Source organism: Salmo trutta, chromosome 24 (assembly GCF_901001165.1).
Source record: "Salmo trutta chromosome 24, fSalTru1.1, whole genome shotgun sequence".
Taxonomy (NCBI): domain Eukaryota; kingdom Metazoa; phylum Chordata; class Actinopteri; order Salmoniformes; family Salmonidae; genus Salmo; species Salmo trutta.
This window is the reverse complement of record NC_042980.1, coordinates 27,165,462-27,180,267: the sequence shown is the minus strand read 5'-3', so window position 1 is coordinate 27,180,267 and position 14,806 is coordinate 27,165,462. Positions and strand designations below refer to the sequence as shown.

Below are 14,806 nucleotides of genomic sequence, written 5' to 3'. Positions count from 1 at the left end.
CATAGAAATAGAAAAACTAGAAGTAAAACATAGAAATAGAAAACATAGAACCCAAAAACACCCCCTGTCACGCCTTGACCTACTCTACTATAGAAAATGTCATCTTACTAGGGTCAGAACGTGACACATAATTACAAATAATTTGTACACTGCAAATTGGCTGCAAAAAGCTCTAACATATATAATATTTGACTAAAACATAATCATTTCAAACCTTGCTTACATTTGTATACAATCACATACATCTCTCTATTACGCGTGGGAATACTTTGGAACAGATTTCCAAAATGAAAATCACTTGGAGCTGATTTGCTGGTGTTTTTACAATATATTATGTCCAACAATAAAAGCAATTATAAAAAAATAAATAAAACTGCAATCAGTTGGGGTAGGCTGCTGTAAAACAACTAATTTCATTTTATATTTATAAAAAATAAAATAATAAATTGTTCATTTTTTACTAAGAGGACTACAAATACATTTTCGTATCTTCAAAATATGGGCTACCTAATGCGTTGTGCATGCTAATCAAGCTAGCATTTCTACATACTAGCCTATTATACACTGCACCAATTGGGTGTATGTGACAATAAATGTATTTTGTATTTTTTAATTTTTAAACAGCTGTTTTGTATGTATAGCATAGAAGCTCCGGAATTCTAATTAATTTGACTGGTTTAAAGGGTTTCAGGGGGACTGTTAATTTCTTTGAAATTCCAATGTTGGTGCCGTTAGTTTCCACTTCCTGAGTCTCTCCTAAGTCTCCCATCTCTATCTCTCTCTCTCTCCTCTCTTTCTCTCCCTCCTCTCTCTCTCTATCTATCCCCCCTCTCTCCCTCTCTTTCTCTCTCTCTGTCATGCTTGACTAGACTAGCGAGTCATTGCATCCAATTCATCTGCCGGCCCAGATAGGGGCGGGGAGACATTAATGAGATTATGAATATTCATGATGTCTGCTTAATTAAGTTAATTGTTCTGCAGAAGTGCCTCACACACTTCCAAGGACATTATTTTTTTTTTCTCTCTCTCTCTCTCTCTCTCTCTCTCTCTCTCTCTCTCTCTCTCTCTCTCTCTCTCTCTCTCTCTCTCTCTCTCTCTCTCTCTCTCAATTCAATTCAACAAAAGTGAAATAAACAATAAAATGAACAGTAAATATTACATTCACAAAAGTTCCATAAGAATAAAGACATTTCAAATGTCAAATTATGTGCAAATAGTTAAAGTAGAAAAGGGAAAATAAATCAACTTAAATATGGGTTGTATTTACAATGGTGTTTGTTCTTCACTGGTTGCCTTTTTCTTGTGGCAACAGGTCACAAATCTTGCAGCTGTGATGGCACACTGATATTTCACCCAGTAGATATGGGAGTTTATCAAAATTGGGTTTGTTTTCGAATTCTTTGTGAATCTGTGTAATCTGAGGAAAATATGTGTCTCATATGGTTAACAAATCGTATCATTGGGAACAACTTTGTTACAGTAACAGTGTAATAGTAGCAGTGAACTGGAAGGTCAGAGGTCAGCACTATATAATATCTGTTGGTGGCCAAGCTGTCTGAGTATCACCCCTGTATTCCGTGCTCTGCGCTGTCCAGGCTTCTACCGCATTTCATAGGAGAGGAGGAACAAGTCAATCCCTCACCCACCCACCCACCCACCCACCCACTGACCCACCCACTCACTCACTCACTCACCCATCCACTCACTCACTCACTCACCCACCCACCCTGTCCTATCTGTCTGTTCTGTACTCCTTTACAGACATCAGTTCTCATATCCTGTTAATCTGAGCAAACAACATGGCAGATAGCAGCTTGAAAGGAAATGCCTACTCACCTAGTGACAGAGACAACCTGCTCTCACTTTCTCTCTCTGCTCTCTCTCTCTCTCTCCTCTCTCTCTCTCTCTCTCTCTCTCCTCTCTCTCTCTCTCTCTCTCTCTCTCTCTCTCTCTCTCTCTCTCTCTCTCTCTCTCTCTCTCTCTCTCTCTCTCTCTCTCTCTCTCTCTCTCTCTCTCTCTCTCTCTCTCTCTCTCTCTCTCTCTCTCTCTCTCTCTCTCTCTCTCTCTCTCTCTCTCTCTCTCTCTCTCTCTCTCTCTCTCTCTCTCTCTCTCTCTCTCTCTCTCTCTCTCTCTCTCTCTCTCAATTCAATTCAATTCAATTTAAGGGTTTTATTGGCATGGGAACATATGTTAACATTGCCAAAGCAAGTGAAGTAGATAATAAACAAAAGTGAAATAAACAATAAAATGAACAGTAAATATTACATTCACAAAAGTTCCATAAGAATAAAGACATTTCAAATGTCAAATTATGTGCAAATAGTTAAAGTAGAAAAGGGAAAATAAATCAACTTAAATATGGGTTGTATTTACAATGGTGTTTGTTCTTCACTGGTTGCCTTTTTCTTGTGGCAACAGGTCACAAATCTTGCAGCTGTGATGGCACACTGATATTTCACCCAGTAGATATGGGAGTTTATCAAAATTGGGTTTGTTTTCGAATTCTTTGTGAATCTGTGTAATCTGAGGAAAATATGTGTCTCATATGGTTAAACATTTGGCAGGAGGTTAGGAAGTGCAGCTCAGTTTCCACCTCATTTTGCGGGCAGTGTGCGCATAGCCTGTCTTCTTTTGAGAGCCAGATCTGCCTACGGTTGCCTTTCTCAGTAGCAAGGCTATGCTCACTGAGTCTGTACATAATTAAAGCTTTCCTTAAGTTTGGGTTAGTCATAGCGGTCAGGTATTCTGCCACGGTGTACTCTCTGTTTAGGGTCTCTCTCTCTCTCTCTCTCTCTGTCTCTCTCTCTCTCTAGCTCTGTCTCTATGTCTCTGTCTCTCTCTTTTCCTTCTCTGTCTCTCTTCCTCCCCTCCTCCTGCATGTTAGCTCTCTTCATCCGTCATGCTGTTGTATGTATGAGGAAGTGTGTGTGCCTTTTGGGAAGGGGAAATTAACGAGGGTGAATTATGGAATTACAATCGCTGTTGATAATATGAGCACCACACACAACAATGGCTAGGAACAATAGATGTGAACACAACTGATGATGGAAAACACTACATTATCATCTACACTAGTTCCGTTGTAGTATTAGGGAAATCTCATGTGGTATTTATCTGCACTGTAGATACATTGGATTATAAGGGACAAAAGCATTCCATGCAATGGAGTAAAGAATAGATGAATCACACTATGCAAATGATTAGTTAATATGCATAATATGCCATTACAATGCTTATGCCTAAGCATCTAAACATTTTGAAATGTCTTAGTCCAATCAATACATTGACTGAATAACTGTAGCAATGAAGATTTAGATCACTATAAAACAAATCGTATCATTGGGAACAACTTTGTTACAGTAACAGTGTAATAGTAGCAGTGAACTGGAAGGTCAGAGGTCAGCACTATATAATATCTGTTGGTGGCCAAGCTGTCTGAGTATCACCCCTGTATTCCGTGCTCTGCGCTGTCCAGGCTTCTACCGCATTTCATAGGAGAGGAGGAACAAGTCAATCCCTCACCCACCCACCCACCCACCCACCCACTGACCCACCCACTCACTCACTCACTCACCCATCCACTCACTCACTCACTCACCCACCCACCCTGTCCTATCTGTCTGTTCTGTACTCCTTTACAGACATCAGTTCTCATATCCTGTTAATCTGAGCAAACAACATGGCAGATAGCAGCTTGAAAGGAAATGCCTACTCACCTAGTGACAGAGACAACCTGCTCTCACTTTCTCTCTCCTGCTGCTCTCTCTCTCTCTCTCTCTCTCTCTCTCTCTCTCTCTCTCCTCTCTCTCTCTCTCTCTCTCTCTCTCTCTCTCTCTCTCTCTCTCTCTCTCTCTCTCTCTCTCTCTCTCTCTCTCTCTCTCTCTCTCTCTCTCTCTCTCTCTCTCTCTCTCTCTCTCTCTCTCTCTCTCTCTCTCTCTCTCTCTCTCTCTCTCTCCTATCTCTCTCTCTCTCTCTCTCTCTTTCTCTGTTCTGTGTGTTTGTCTCTGTCTATAATCAGTACAAACACACTGACACCTGTTCTATCCCGTCCACCACTGCCAGCAAGGTAAACTCAGCCTAATTGGCACCAGACAATATTAAGTTGAATTAATAAATTATTAACCCTAGCTACCTCATCTACAAATAGTAGGATACATTGTGCTTGCATAGGGTTTCTTGTCTTTTGTATCATTGAGAATCGTGATAGCTTGCTACATTCATATGACTTACTTCTGCAATTATGAAGCTCAGTCATAGGTTTGGTAAATAGGATCATTGATAGGAGAATGAGTGAATGTAAATAGCAGAAATACCTGGATGGTGTAAACATTTCCCCTTTGAGAACTACTTATTGTTTGACGACAATATCATGTGTATGGCATTCCACTGATGTTGTTCTGCATCTCTTTTTCTCCAGGCTTCACTGACACGGTGACGTGTGCTGTCCATGGCCATATGGCACCTTGTTACCACTGCAATGCACATCATCATGGGTACGTTCTCATGTTCTCCTGTATGATCCCATTTAAGATGTAGACATCACTACAATGCTATTGATAATAGAGCTGCTTCATAACACAGAGACCTTGAGCAATGGAACAGGGATCTAATACAGCTCAAATATACACTGAGTGGATTAATATGTAAATGGTATGCATATTTACTTTACAATTCCACCAAGTTGTGTGTCTGCGTGCGTGTGCGATCCTCACATAAGGTATGGGTTTCAGTATTATATGGTGCTCCTTCGCCACAATAGAATGGTTGGTGAGGAACTAGTGGTTGGTGCAATCTGGTCCTTAATTAGCTCCATCGCTGCAATTGAGGGATGTGGGAGGCCCTGAGCAAAGCTGCTGGTATTGTCTTCTGACTACTAGATCTGGTTAACAGGCCCCCTGGAAGAATGAACAGTCCCTGGAGAACAAGGGGGAAGGGCTGTCATCCTGTCCCTCACCCGTTCTCTGTTTTTTCTCACGGAGTAGATAGGGCTTTCTCACACTCGCTGAGGCTCTTGTGACAGACTCTTAACATAAATGTTAACACTTCTAGTAGCTGGCTTGGGCAGGTGTTATTTGGTTCTGGTGTTCGGAGATTACAAACCTTACCATACGTCTGTCTGCCTGTCTGTCCGTCCGTCCGTCCGCCCGCCCGCCCGCCCGCCCGTCCGTCCGTCTGTCCGAGGAGGAGGAGATTTGAAGTTCCTGGTAGTGAATTGTCTGATCTGTTGTGTTGGCGGTGCTGTGTGAGCTTCTCCTAATTTAGGTTGACAGACAAGAGGATTGGGCTGTGAAGAGATAAGAGACAATAGCAGGGTTTACTGGAAACATGCCACACAAAATATCATTTCTAGATTGAATGCCCTCTTTTTGTGGACATTCAAACAATATGTTTATTGCATTAGCTGTATCCCTGTTATAAATGCAGTATAATGTATAGTAAAATCAGTTAGAAATGTTATGAAAAAAATAGCAACTCTGCGATGGCGTTGACAGAGAGGGCTGCCTCGCTTCTAATCCTTAGGAAACGTTGCAGTAAATAGTTTTTTGATGTATTTTTTCTTACTTTGTTAGCCCATAAAATCTTAAGTGCCATTACATACAGCTGGGAAGAACTATTGGATATCAGAGCGGCATTACAGTTTTTCTCAGTCGCTTTGGTTCATTTTTCACATCATCCCTAACATGTGCAAAATAATAAGTGCATTTCTCAGAACAATTTGTACAAACTGCAATATACAATATATGTGTTTCTAAAGCTAGTCAGTCACAAAAAATCCTTAGTACATCTCTCAAAAGTAAATATTCATGCCAATGATCATGTCAGTGTCATCAGAATGATAAGTCATTGAGTCATTGTTCACGAACAAGGTCGTCAAAATGTTTAGGCATGTTGTCAATGGAACTGTGTACTTTGACAGTATTACCTGATGTAAACTTAGGCTACAGTTTGGATGACAGTTACTGTATTGAAAATGCACAAGGCTGCACTTCTATGGCATATATCAATTTCAACAGTACTATTTACATATTACTGTATGTGGGTTATTGATTGAAAGAGACTGGACAACCCAAGGAGCACAAAGGAAAAAAAACCTAAATTAGAAAGAAACACAGGAAACCACCCCTAAGGCACAACTTTGCCCACAGCACTGTTCTAGTGCTGTCTCTACACATCCAGACGTTCCTGTCTGTCGGCCCACATATTCTCATCCACATCACACCGGATATTTTCCCTTCCAATGCAACGTGGAAAGAATCTTTTGGAATGCCTTATCCATCCTCTGCAGGCGTCTACTGTGATGTCCTCACATGCTGCATCCATTGCAGCCAGCAGGGTCATCTGTGTGTGTGGCTGACGATCGTACACCTTCCACCTCCATGCTGAAAAGAACTCCTCAATTGGGTTAAGGAATGGTGAATAAGGTGGGAGGAATTCTATGAGCATCCTCTGGTGGGTCACAAACCATTGCCTTATGATGTTTGATCGATGGAAACTCACATTATCACAAATGACCACATACTTTGGCAAATCCTCTCTAAACAGACCCCTCTCATCATCAGGGATGAGAGCCCTGTAGAGAGTCTCTAAAAAGTTGAGTAGATGCTGGGTGTTGTATGGCCCTATAAGGGGGATATGGGTTAGGACACCATGCTCTGAAATAGCAGCACACATGGTGATATTTCCTCCCCATTGGCCTGGCAAATCCACAGTAGCTCTGTGACCGATGATATTCCCACCCCGCCTTCTGCATTTGGTCAGGTTGAAGCCAGCCTCATCCACGTATACAAAGTTGTGAGAGGGTTCACTTGGTTCCAACTCCATTATACACTATATCCCAGAACACACAGTTGAATTTGTTTTGGTAAGGAAGAGTGACATAAAATGTGCATATATTGCATGTTCCTTCCACAGCAATGGAAATGTGTGCAGTTTATGCTTACTGTACTATGTATCACTATAAAATGTTGCTGTAAAGTAGTTACATAGATATATGTTTTACCTGTACATACTGGTACCGTAGCTCCTTAAGTCTGTCCTCATTCCTTTGGAATGGTACACGGTACAGCTGTTTCATACTCATCTGGTTTCTATGCAGCACCCTGTCGATGGTTGAGATGCTAACCGTATGGATGTTTTCAAAGACATCGTTGTCTTCTATAATGGTCCTTTGTATTTCCCTGAGTCTCATGGCATTGTTTGCTCGAACCATGGTGCAAATAGCCTCCTCCTGTTGAGGTGTGAAAAGGCGTCCTCTGCCACCGGTTTGAGGTAATCTTGCAGTCCTATGTGGGGAAAAATGCAGTGATGCATCGCACACTTTCACAAAGACAAAAATTATGCGAACACACATTTTACTGTAAAACATACAGGTGGGTGCATGTAAGGTGCAGTATGTATCTGTATAGAGTATATTTCTGTATGCTGTGAAATACAAGTGGACTACTGTAATATGAAGCATTGTAGGAAGTATACAGTATACTGCTTATGTACAGTAACTGTGCACTGTACATTGGTGGACATACCTGTTCTCTCTTTGAAACGTTTGAACTATTGAGGACACGGTTGATCTCCCAATATTCGGCTGCACCCTTCGACCCGCCTCAGCCATTGTAAGGCCATGATTGACAACATGGTCTACAATAGTGGCCCTTATGTCATCAGATATGGCCTATGTCCTCTTCTGCCTCTTCCTCTGTTTTGCCTTCCACCACGCATCCTTGCTCCTCTTCTTCCTCCTCTTGGCTGTTGACCCTGTTCATTTCCTGGTCCATCCATTATTGGAAAATTGCAACTCTGTGTTGTGGTCTGTCTATATATGCTTGCCAATTGATTCTTCATGAGATGCACCTTTGAGCAATTTAGACAACTGGTTGATTGTTGGTTGAACTAACACTTTACATTCCTTCATGAGTGAGGGTCAATTTCACCTGCACCATTCATCAATTCACGTTTTTGTACAAAAGGTCTAATAGAAATGTGTAAAACTATGCTTGACAGTTTGTGACAAATAGTTCAACAATTTTGCATGTAATGGCTTATGCAAGGAACTAATGCCTAGATGTTTTGAGGGGTAAGACTATTCAACAGAGAACCATCTACTATATTTTGATCAACATGACATGAGCAATTGAAAATGTGGAAAAAAGCTGACACTTGTACATTATCAATTGCAATATGTACAAAAGCAATTGCAATTTGTTCAAAGGAATAAGAAATTGCTTTAATGATGTGCACAAGTGACTAGATGATTTGGAATTTGTACAAGTAGTATCAAGAATGGCACTTTTGATCTAAGAAATGCACCAAAGCGACTGAGAAAAACTGTAACTTAACAGCACTACGACCAGGAATATGACTTTCCCGAAGCGGATCCTTTGTCCGCACCACCCAGGGCATATGAACTGATTCCAGTGGCCAACCCAAAACAACGCCGCTGGTGGAGAGCGAGTCGGAGCGGTCTTCTAGTCAGACTTCGGAGGCGCGCACACCCCCCACCGCTTCCAAGTATATTACTCGCTAATGTCCATCCCTAAATAACAAAGTTGATGAAATCAGGGCAAGGGTTGCTTTCCAGAGAGACATCAGGGATTGTAACATACTCAGTTTCACGGAAACATGTCTCTCTGGGGATATGCTGTCGGAGTCGGTACAGCCACCTGAATTCTCAGTGCATCGCACCGACAGCAATAAACATCTCTACGGGAAGAAGAAGGATGGGGGTGTATGTTTCATGATTAACGACTCATTGTGTAATTGTAACAACATACAAGAACTCAAGTCCTTTTGTTCACCTGACCTAGAATTCCTCACAATCAAATGCCGACCGTATTATTTCCCAAGAGAATTCTCTTCAGTTATTGTCACAGCCATGTATATCAAATCAAATCAAATCAAATTGTATTTCTCACATGTGCCGAATACAACAGGTATTCCTTACTGTCACGACTTCAGCCGAAGTCGGGTCCTCTCCTTGTTTGGGCGGCGCTCGGCATCGCCGGTCTACTAGCCATCGCCGATCCACTTTTCATTTTCCATTTGTTTTGTCTTGTTTTCTACACACCTGTTTTTCATTCCCCTAATTATTGTTCATGTATTTAACCCTCTATTTCCCCCATGGTGTTGTGCGGGATTGTTTTATGTCATGTTCGGTAATGTTGATGACTGGTTATTTCGACGGGTGCTGTTTTTTGCCCGTGCGTAAAAGTTGATGTTCGTGTGTTTGGGTTTGGGCAAGTGTAGTGTTTTACCTTGCAACATTCATTATTCTGAGTAAAGTTACGTTGCTCCCAATTCTCTGCTCTCCTGCGCCTGACTGCATAAACCAGCTACACCCACCATTATGACACTTACAGTGAAATGCTTATTTACAAGCCCTAACCAACAATGCAGTTAAAAAATATATATAAAATACCTTACAAAAAAGAAAAAAAAGAAATACAAGTAACAAATAATGAAAGAGCAGCAGTAAAATAACAATAGCGAGGCTACATACAAGGGGTACCAGTACAGAGTCACTGTGCAGGGGCACCGGTTAGTCGAGGTAATTGAGGTAATATGTACATGTACAGTGCAAGTCGGAAATTTACATACACTTAGGTTGGAGTCATTAAAACTTGTTTTTCAAACACTCCACAAATTTCTTGTTAACAAACTATAGCTTTGGGAAGTTGGATAGGACATCTACTTTGTGCATGAAAAAAGTAATTTTTCCAACAATTGTTTACAGAGAGATTATTTCACTTATAATTCACTCTATCACAATTCCAGTGGGTCAGAAGTTTACATACACTAAGTTGACTGTGCCTTTAAACAGCTTGGAAAATTCCAGAAAATGTTGTCATGGCTTTAAAAGCTTCTGATAGGCTAAATTACATAATTTGAGTCAATTAGAGGTATACCTGTGGATGTATGTCAATGCCTATTTTCAAACTCAGTGCCTCATTCTTTGACATCATGGGAAAAAAAGGTTTGGTTCATCTTTGGGGGCAATTTCCAAACACCTGAAGGTCCCACGTTCATCTGTACAAACAATAGTACCAAGTATAAACACCATGGGACCACGCAGCCGTCATACCGCTCAGGAAGGAGACGCATTCTGTCTCCTAGAGATGAATGTACTTTGGTGCGAAAAGTGCAAATCAATCCCAGAACAACAGCAAAGGACCTTGTGAAGATGCTGGATGAAAACAGGTACAAAAGTATCTATATCCACAGTAAAACGAATCCTATATCGACATAACCTGAAAGGCCGCTCAGCAAGGAAGAAGCCACTGCTCCAAAACCGCCATAAAAAAGCCAGACTACGATTTGCAACTGCACATGGGGACAAAGATCGTACTTTCTGGAGAAATGTCCTCTGGTCTGATGAAACAAAAATAGAACTGTTTGGCCATAATGACCATCGTTATGTTTGGAGGAAAAAGGGGGAGGCTTGCAAGCCGAACACCACCCCAACCATCAAGCAGCATCATGTTGTGGGGGTGCTTTGCTGCAGGAGGGACTGGTGCACTTCACAAAATAGATGGCATCATGTGGGAGGAAAATGATGTGGATATATTGAAGCAACATCTCAAGACATCATTTAGGAAGTTAAAGCTGGGTCTCAAATGGGTATTCCAAAAGGACAATGACCCCAAGAATACTTCCAAAGTTGTGGCAAAATGGCTTAAGGACAACAAAGTCAAGGCATTGGAGTGGCCATCACAAAGCCCTGACCTCAATCCCATAGAACATTTGTGGGCAGAACTGAAAAAGCATGTGCGAGCAAGGAGGCCTACAAACCTGACTCAGTTGCACCAGCTCTGTCAGGAGGAATGGGCAAATGTTCACCCAACTTATTGTGGGAAGCTTGTGGAAGGCTACCCGCAATGTTTGATCCAAGTTAACCAATTTAAAGTCAATGCTACCAAATACTAATTGAGTGCATGTAAACTTCTGACCCACTGGGAATGTGATGAAAGATATAAAAGCTGAAATAAATCATTCTCTCTACTATTATTCTAACATTTCACATTTTTAAAATAAAGTGGTGATCCTAACTGACCTAAGACAGGGAATTTTTACTAGGATTAAATGTCAGAAATTGTGAAAAACTGAGTTTAAATGTATTTGGCTAAGGTGTATGTAAACTTCCGACTTCAACTGTAGGTAAAGTGACTGTTGCATAGATAATAACAGAGAGTAGCAGCGGTGTAAAAGAGGAGGGGGGGTGGCAATGCAAATAGTATGGGTTGCCATTTGATTAGATGTTTGGGAGTCTTATGGCTTGGGTGTAGAAGCTGTTTAGAAGCCTCTTGGACCTAGAGTTAGCGCTCCGGTACCGCTTGCCATGCGGTAGCAGAGAGAACATTCTATGACTAGGGTGGCTGGAGTCTTTGGCAATTTTTAGGGCCTTCCTCTGACACCACCTGGTATAGAGGTCCTGGATGGCAGGAAGTGCTGGGCCGATGTACTTGCCATATGCATTACCCTCTGTAGTGCCTTGTGGTTGGAGGCCGAGCAGTTGGCATACCTGGCAGTGGTGCAACCAGTCAGGATGCTCTCGATGGTGCAGCTGAAGAACCTTTTGAGGATCTGAGGACCCATGTCAAATCTTTTCAGTCTCCTGAGGGGGAATAGGTTTTGTCGTGCCCTCTTCACGACTGTCTTGGTGTGCTTGGACCATGTTAGTTTGTTGGTGATGTGGACACCAAGGAACTTGAAGCTCTCAACCTGCTCCATTACAGTCCCATCGATGAGAATGGAGGCGTCTTCGGTCCTCCTTTTCCTGTAGTCCACAATCATCTCCTTTGTCTTGATCACATTGAGGGAGAGGTTTCTGTCCGGGCACCACATGGCCAGGTCTCTGACCTCCTCTCTATAGGCTGTCTCGTCGTTGTCGGTGATCAGGCCTACCACTGTTGTGTCATCTGCAAACTTAATGATGGTGTTGGAGTTGTGCTTGGCCGCGCATTCATGAGTGAACAAGGAGTACAGGAGGGGACTGAGCACACACCCCTGAGGGGCCCCCGTGTTGAGGATCAGCATGGCGGATGTGTTGTTACCTACCCTTAACACCTGGAGGCGGCCCATCAGGAAGTCCAGGATCCAGTTGCAGAGGGAGGTGTTTTGTCCCAGGGTCCTTAGCTTAGTGATGAGCTTTGAGGGCATGTTGAACGCTGAGCTGTAGTTAATGAATAGCATTCTCACATATGTGTTCTTTTTGTCTAGGTGGGAAAGGGCAGTGTGGAGTGCAATAGAGATTGCATCATCTTTGGATCTGTTAGGGTGGTATGCAAATTGGAGTGGGTCTCGGGTTTCTGGGATAATGGTGTTGATGTGAGCCATGACCAGCCTTCCAAAGCACTCCATGGCTACGGACGTGAGTGCTACGGGTCGGTAGTCATTTAGGCAGGTTACCTTAGTGTTCTTGGGCACAGGGACTATGGTGGCCTGCTTGAAACATATTGGTATTACAGACTCAGACAGGGAGAGATTGAAAATGTCAGTGAAGACACTTGCCAGTTGGTCAGCGCGTGTTCGGGGTACAGGTCCTGGTAATCCGTCTGGCCCTGTGGCCTTATGAATGTTGACCTGTTTAAAGGTCTTATTCACATCAGCTGCGGAGAGCATGATCACACAGTTGTCCAGAACAGCTAATGCTCTCATGCATGTTTCAGTGTTACTTGCCTCAAAGCGAGCTTTGAAGTAATTTAGCTCGTCTGATAGGTTCGTGTCACTGTGCAGCTCTCGGGCTGGGCTTCCCTTTGTAGTCTGTAATAGTTTGCAAGCCCTGCCACATCCAATGAGCGATACCACGACGGCCCTCAAGGAACTTCACTGAACTTTACTGGACTTGATGCAAACTGGAAAACATACATCCTGAGGCTGCATTTATTGTAGCTGGGGATTTTAACAAAGCCAATTTGAGGAAAAGGCTACCTAAATTCTATCAGCATATCGACTGTAGCACTAGCGCTGGAAAAACACTGGGCCATTGTTACTATATACAAACACTGGACCATTGTTACTCTAACTCCTATAGGAAGAAACTAAAACAGGAAGTACCCGTGCCAAGGACTATTCAACGCTGGTTTGACCAATCGGAAACCACGATTGTTTTGATCACGTGGACTGGAATATGTTCCGGTGTCGTGACGTTGTATTAGTTAATGTGACGACTGTTGCTCATCGAATGATTAACGGTTTATAATTACGTGATTAAATGAATTAAGCAATGAATCAAGCAATTATTAACTCATTAACCTGGGGCACCATGGGAACATTGTTTTGATTGAGTTTCTATTTCCCAAATTAACTCAAAGGATATCAGAATATCGATTACAACAGTCGCTAAATTAATCAATTTCCTCTACAGTCTCATAATCTGAAAGTCGTATAATCCGGGAATCTGCACGGACCCGGGCTTTACCACTGAATTTACCACACCAATCTTAGTTGATTATTTATTTACTAGCAAGCTAAAATGATGATAAAAATGCACATACACAAAACACAGTCTAGCTATCGATTAGGACTTAGTATAACGGGCCAACACACTATGGCGCTTGTTACCCAAAATGGGGATTTTAAAGAGAGAGAAATAAAGGAAGTACACGAGAGAAATATACATTTGGGTTCATTTGTCAGCCATGCTTATTTAAAATTAGCCTTGCCCCGAACTGCCGCTCTTATGGGTCAGAATATAATGATGTAATTACGTGTTGTAGTTCTCAGGTGGGAAGCTCCGCGTGGGTCGTTTAGGCTTCTAAATGACGCAGTTCTCCTCCGGCGCAACTCTCTGGTTGTCCTCACGATGTCAGTGTCCTTCTTGGCTAAGTGGTCTGATCCTCACCCTTGATCGGAAAGGGGTCTTCTGAGGACAGACAGCTCTGTAGCTCAGAGCTCACAGCTTCGGCTCGAATGGTGTCGATACCACGATTCAATGGAGAGTGGAGGCTGGGTGGTTCGGCTTGAATTCACCCGCTTAGACACAGCTACTCGTCCGTAGCTCGTGTAGAAAAATATTTCTTTGTCTTCAACCTTGTGTTTCGTTTTGGGGTTCGTCGACTTTGTTAGACCTTGGCTGCAGCTTGGGGTCAATAGTCTACTATGTTAATTCTTCACTCTCCTGTCTTATACCCTCGGGTCAGAAGTGGGCGTAACAGCCTTTAGGGCGATTCTCTGGGCGGACCAAGTACATGGGGCAAGGCTTAGATTTGGCTAAAAATCTGATTTTAGACACTAACTTCACATTTCATCTTTATCAAAACATTCTGTTTGATTTGGATATTTTCCAAACAGCGTACAATGTATAAACATCAGGCATATACTGGGAAAACTCTTAAAGGTACAATGTTTTCATAATAACGTCATCTCTTAACCTTTAAAAACAAATACCAAAGTTACATACATTTTAATATTCCACTTTTCGTCATAACCACCATTGTGGCTGACGGAAACCATTGTTCCAAAGTTCCTTTATTGCATGTTTAAGGTTCTGAGGCCAGTTCTCCATTGTTAGGACAAAGGAATTTCTCTGTATTATGGGCATGAGGTGTCATAAAACCCCCACATCTTCAGACCCCTAGATCTCTCCTCCTCTGTTGGGGGTTTGGGAGATAATCTGTAGGGTGGTGGTCTCCTGTACCCTGACCTGATCAGGACAGTCATGACAGTCCCCCTCTGGTAGGTTCAACTTGGAATGATTCTGCATGTTGCAACCCACCATAAGAATGACCATCGGATGTCCTGGTCTGTGGATCATCAGAGCAGCCCCCCCCCTTTTAGTGGTTCCCCCTGGTAGGCTTTCCGCAAGCTGTGGATC

The 14,806-nt window shown here is 42.4% G+C and overlaps 1 protein-coding gene across 2 annotated transcripts in view; it reads left to right on the top strand.

Annotated features, from left to right (window-relative positions):
- The window catches only part of LOC115161004 (ceramide kinase-like protein), a 100,252-nt gene that overhangs the window by 64,946 nt on the left and 20,500 nt on the right, over positions 1-14,806 (top strand). Inside the window, exon 5 of one of the 2 annotated variants that reach the window (XM_029711637.1) lies at positions 4,418-4,493. In XM_029711637.1, coding sequence (XP_029567497.1) covers positions 4,418-4,493 — 76 coding nt within the window. Of the gene's footprint in view, positions 1-4,417; positions 4,495-14,806 lie in introns of those variants that run through there. The other variant, XM_029711635.1, reaches the window with a different exon arrangement.